The sequence below is a fragment of the Camelina sativa genome, chromosome 7 (genome assembly GCF_000633955.1).
Source record: "Camelina sativa cultivar DH55 chromosome 7, Cs, whole genome shotgun sequence".
NCBI classification, from domain to species: domain Eukaryota; kingdom Viridiplantae; phylum Streptophyta; class Magnoliopsida; order Brassicales; family Brassicaceae; genus Camelina; species Camelina sativa.
In genome coordinates, this window is record NC_025691.1 from 7,574,791 (window position 1) to 7,580,992 (window position 6,202).

Here is a 6,202-nt window from a genome sequence, read left to right on the forward strand (position 1 = left end):
TGTTTGCTTGTAAAAACATAACATGAATCAAAATTAGAATCAAGTAAGTAAAAACAAAATCTTTAATTTAAACACATCAACAAACATTTAACTTACTGCAGGTAGCTCTTCCAAAGTAAAAAAAGAGAGCTGAGTAGACTCATCATTGACACACGAAGTCGAATGCTGTGGTGGAAGATGATCTTCCACCGCCGGTGAGGTTCCTTGACGATTCTCTTGGATCACCGGTGAGGTGCCTTGCGAGGAGGCGGGAGAAGCTACCCTTGGAGCAGAGGCAAAAGAAGGTAACCTTCGAGAAGGGATGGGAGGAGATAACCCTTGAGAAGATATAAATCTTCTGTAAACGTTTTGGCTCCCAGAATGATTTTGGTTCTCTTGTGAAGACATCTAAAAAACAAGTCCAAAAAAAAGATATAATTAGAACCCAAAATCGAAAAACCCTAAATCGATATAACCCTAAATCGGAAAACCCTAAATCGATATAATTAGAACCCTAAATCGATATAACCCTAAATCGAAAACCCCTAATCCCAATTGAAACCCTAATCCCAATCGAATCGAAAAACCCCTAAAATTAAATCGAAACCCTAATCGAAACCCTAATCAAAACCCTAATTGAAACCCTAATCGAAACCCTAATCGAAACCCTATTCAAATCGAATCGAAACCCCTAAATCGACAAACCCTAAATTGAAACCCTAATTGAAACCCTAATCGAAACCCTAATCAAATCGAATCGAAACCCTAATCAAAACCCCTAAATCGACAAACCCTAAATCGAATCGAAACCCCTAAATCGACAAACCCTAAATCGAAACCCATCTAAAAAACAACAGAAGAAGAGAGAGGAGGAGGAGATTAGTCGGAGAAGGGATGAGAGGAGGACAAGACTAACCTGAGAAGGGATGGGAGGAGGAGTAGACACCGGAGAAGAGATGAGAGGAGGAGTAGACAACCGGAGAAAGGAGTAGACAACCGGAGAAGACAACCGGAGAAGAATGAAATCGGAAGAAGAAGAGAAGTTTTTAGGGTTTGTCGGCTGCGGGTGTTGGTTTGAGCTTCGCTCAAACTAGGTTTTTTACTTATATAGGAAATTAATGGCGTCGCAATTCCAACGCAAAATTTGCGAGGGATTTACTAGAGTCCCTCGCAAAAGCATCGCAAACAATAATTAATATAAATTTTCTTATTTAGAGTTTTTTGCGACCAATTTGCGAGGGAACGTAGCAAATCCCTCGCAAAATCTTTAGGGTTTAGGATTTGCAATTGTCATTAGTGCCCTATCTTATATTATAAATATTGAATTATATCAATTTAATAATTATTAGTAATGTAATTAGTCTTAAAGGTTAAGGTTCAAGGGTTTAGGGTTGTTATTTGCGAGGGAATTGCTATGTATTGAGTCTTTTGCAATGGATTTGCGACGAACTTGCTATGGCTCTAGCAAATCAGTCGCAAATTTGTCGCAAACCTTCAATATCTAATTTGCAAAAACCATCAAAATAATTGTAACAAATTAGTCAAATTAACTTTCAAGTATATTATAAGGTCCAATGGTGTCATCATACTCTTTTCTATCATCAAACTTTCCAAAATTGTCCAATTTTGCATCTTACTCTAAACATGATGATGTTCTACACTATATCACATATATGTTCAATACATTGAGACAAATATTTGCCAAATTGTCCAATTCTCTAACAATTTTGTGTTGCACTGCTATCTTTGATTAATAGTTTTGGATTCATCTTTTTTAATCATTAATAGTAATGTAATAAGTCTTTAGGGTTTAGGGTTTAGGGTTAAGGGTTTAAAGTTTTTTTTGCGAGGGAATTGCTATGTTTTGAGTCCTTTGCAATGGATTTGCGACGCATTTGCTATGGCTCTAGCAAATCAGTCGCAAATTTGTCGCAAACCTTGAATATCTAATTTGTAAAAACCATCAAAATAATGTTAAAAATTAGTAAATTCACCTTATGAACACATTCAAATGTATTTCAGAATAATTCTATTAAGTTTTGTAATATTTATAAAAACTTATTATCCTAACTTTGCAATGGATTTGCTATGGCTTTCGCAAATCACTCGCAACTCCATAGCAAATTTGCTATGGAGTTGTTCTCGCAAAATCGTCGCAATGTTGCGATGGATTTGCGAGGAAAGGGACCTTCCCAGCGAATTTGTCGTAAATGCGTCGCAAATGAGCAGCGGATTTGCGACGACTTAATTCCTCGCAAATTTGCGACGACTTAATTCCTCGCAAATTTGCGACGGATGTGCTATGGTTTTTTATTTCCTAGTAAACTCCTCGCAAATCTATCGCAAATTTGCGAGAGCTGTACTCCGTCGCAATGTGTCCTCGCAAAAGGCTTGTTTTCTTGTAGTGTCGATCCACCTTATTGTTTTTATTTATTCTCCGTTTCAATTTATCGTAAGAAGCAGAAAGACAAACACTTAAGAGGTTTGCTTCAATTTTCTTAATTTAGATGAGACGTATTAATGTTATAATTTGATAGGATAGAGTTTTTTTTTATTAATGTGTCAGTCTCTGTTTCAATGTTGAAGTTGAGGTGTCAAGTGCTGGAGAGAAACACTCCATCTTTTATTGTATTGATTTGTGTTTTGAAAAGCATTAAAAAACTAGGATTATTTTTTTTTTTTTTGACAGAATTCAATTACCAAGTTTCCTTTTTTTAAGGATTGAACTAGAGAGACTTTACCAGTGCAGGTTATTAACAACATACAATACGCCATTCAAGGAGTAGTGTTGGTGAATAATCACCAAAACTCACTCTACCGCATAATCTTATAGTGATCCCAATGAAGCAGTTGGAACTAAGTTTTACCATTCTTGATCCTAAATCGAAGTTTCCATTTACTCTCAAGTTCCTAAATCTGAAGAAGCAAATATTGTTATGCAGGATTTGGAAATGATCGATGATTCTTCTTCTTTTCCGGTAACCACAAGATTTGCGTGGGTAATCTCGAATGTACCGCTTCTTAGGCAACAATCTCCATTATGTGATCTCCAATGTACGTACATTAAATCTGACTGTCGTATTGGGAGATGAATGGGTGACAAATTACCAAGATAAAGTTTTACAATACGTGGGAAAATACGAAAAGATAACTTGGAAAGAAGTGATTACATCACTTTCAAATTCTCACGAAGAGATGCTGAAGAATACGTGGCGAAAGAGTGGTTGATGCAGTTCAACGAAACGTTCGAAGAAGTGTTTCAGAAACAAAGCGAGTGGGTTGTACCGGACAATCTAAAAGACTCCGTGACAAAGAAGTTATCCACTGTTACGACATCGTTTGGAGAATTAGGAGGAAATTGTCAGATTTGCTGAAACCTTTGGACTCGGGATCCGGGACGTTCACTTAGTGGCATTTCTTTAAATATTTACTGTAGTGGCATTTCTTTAGATATTTACTTTTGAGGATCTTGTAATGAACCAGTGATCGTTGGATCGGTCATTGTTGGACAGGGGTTGACCGGTGAAGCCTATGATTGGTACAATATTGACACTCTCGCTTATGTAGGACTACCATGGTTTTTATTTATTGTCAATATTTGTTTTGTATTTATTAGCAAAGATTACCTAGAACGGATCCTACTGGAAACCGGAAATTTTAATTGAAATCATGGACTGATTTGAAAAGTGTTTGTGTTTCACATATGACATATGACTCCTTTCTTTAAAAGTTGGGTTTCATAAAAGCATTCAAACTTTTTTTTTTTTTAAACTACACAGTTTACAATATAGATAGAGTTGGTTAAAATAGCAAAGTATTAAAAATATAAGAAAAATTGTCTTCAATTCCTCCCCAAAATATATTAGTTAATTAATAAAAATAAGAAAAAAAATATAATTTTAAGATTTGCGTATTATTAAGTTATGTATAGGGTATAGAAATTCAAATACAAATCAGATCTAAGAAACATGACTGAGAAACTAAGAGAATCACAAAACAAAAATTGATAAACAAACAACAAAAGAAGAAATTTCCACTATTTTGAAATCTCCTTGACTTTTCCGCTACAGTAAAGTTAAATGATAAGGTGGAAAAAATAACACCTTCCAAATTCAGAAAGTACACCATCTTCTCAAAGTGGGTTTCAATACAATTTTTTTAGATATAGTGGGGTCTCGCCATTCACCTAATCTATTATTACATATAAATTAAATAAATGTTTTAGACTTTCAAAGAAAGTAAACGTCATTTTATAATTTTAATAGAATATTTGATAAAAAAAAACATCTTAAAATTATTTACAAATAAATAATTTAATAGTCAAAATTTTGTACAAATAAGGTAAAATACTTTATTTTTATTTTTATTTTTATGAACATCTTATTTGATGCTTATATAGAAAGAAATGTCTAGTCAACATGTATAGTTTCCAAAATAATTCAAGAAATAATAAGTAATATGATGCAAAACATGTTGGTGGTTTAATTCGAGTTTTTGTTTTGGTCTACTAGTTTGGTTTAAGCGAATAGTTAATGACTTAATGTCAAACCAAATCAAATCAAATATAGTTTGGTAAATTTTTAATTTAGATTTGAATTCAATTCTTAAGAAAGTTATATTTACTAATTAGAAACATATTTTTGATTGAATTTATTAAATAGGAATTAATTTTACATATTTAAGAATCATCCACCTTTGACTAGTATCAATTTCCAAAATCTTATCGCTCGATCTCAACTCTATTTAAATGACTTCCCACGGTTTTTCATCACATATCCAATAACAACCATATTTTGAAAGAGTAAGATTGAAATCAAATAGTAACCATGGCAAAGGTAAAACTTGCATGGATAGAGAATGACAAGGCAAGAGCAAGAAGATTAAAGCAAAGGAGAGAAGGTTTACTCAAAAAGGTGAAAGAGCTATCCGTATTGTGTGATATTACGGCTTTTCTAATCATTTTTAGTCCTAATGAAGCTGTCCCAATGGTGTGGCCATCAGTTGAGATGGCTCGTGGCATCTTAGACGGTTTCTTTGCCTTACCAAAGTTCGTGCAAAAGCAGAAAGAGACGATTGTCAAATCAATTTTGGAGGAGAAGATAAAAACCGTTCATGAACAACTAATGAAGAGTAATGAAAAGAAGAAGGAGTATGTTGTTGATGAATTAATGATGCGTCTACAACATGGTCGTGGATTTGATGATCTTAACTTAAGTGAGATCCATGTATTACTATCTTTCTCAAAAGATAAAATCATACTATATAGGAAGAAGCTAAATTTCATGCAGTTTTCTACTCTTCGTGATCCACCAGTTCTTCCATTTGAGGTGCAAGCCGAGCAGTTGACGATCACCACAAATGATGCTTTTGTAGGAAGCGGTCAAGACGATGATAAAAATAGAAAAAAAGATGAAGAACCGAGAATATTTAACATTGACACCTTTAAGGAGAATAAAAGTTATTACTTAATAGATCGATGGGTTCTCGACCCTAAACCACTTGAGCATGTAATTTACCAACAAATGCGGAACGACAATCCAAACTTTGTAAGTTATTTTCCATACCAAGGAAGTGATAGCAATGGAAATGCTAGTTTGGAGATGGAGCCCGTTTCTCCCCAAGTGATGACTTTTCATGGTTTGGTTGGGTCTGCATCTCAACCATTACAACATTGTAACATGACTAATAATGCAATAATGGCTATGAATCAACCATTTGATTTGATGAGTCGTGTGCTGGAAAGACAAGATGAAGGAAACAACATTAACAACTCAGAAATTTACATGACCAACAACACTGCAACGACCAATAATGATGTTCGACAAGAGCCACCTCCTAATGAAATAACCTCTAGAGAAGATATTGTTAATTTGTCGCCGTTCGATATAAATAGGAACTAGCAAATTTCAAAAATCATCATTTGTAGACTTCTAGTAATTGGTATCATGTTCTATGTTTGGTATGAAATTATAATAAAATGAGTTTCTTTGGTCTATTTTAACAATTATGAACATTGAAAATCTTTCTTCTTTGTTATTTTGAAATTTGTTTGTCTAATTGTTTGTTTTTGTTTTTTTGATTAAAGATTTTTAGTTATACAAATAAACCCATTCATAGTATATCATTATTTTTTTTAATAATTCACCGCTAATGAAATATGAGAAGGTAAGAAAATTTCAACACAAACCAAATCTAGGAACATGGATTGAGAAACAAAGAGAAC

General features: G+C 33.7%; 1 protein-coding gene across 1 annotated transcript; it reads left to right on the top strand.

Moving 5' to 3' along the window:
- LOC104700658 (MADS-box transcription factor 21-like) lies at nt 4,772-5,880 on the top strand. Its single transcript, XM_010416193.1, has one exon. It carries the CDS (start codon nt 4,806-4,808, stop codon nt 5,877-5,879), a length of 1,074 nt encoding a protein of 357 aa, XP_010414495.1. The 5' UTR covers nt 4,772-4,805; the 3' UTR covers nt 5,880.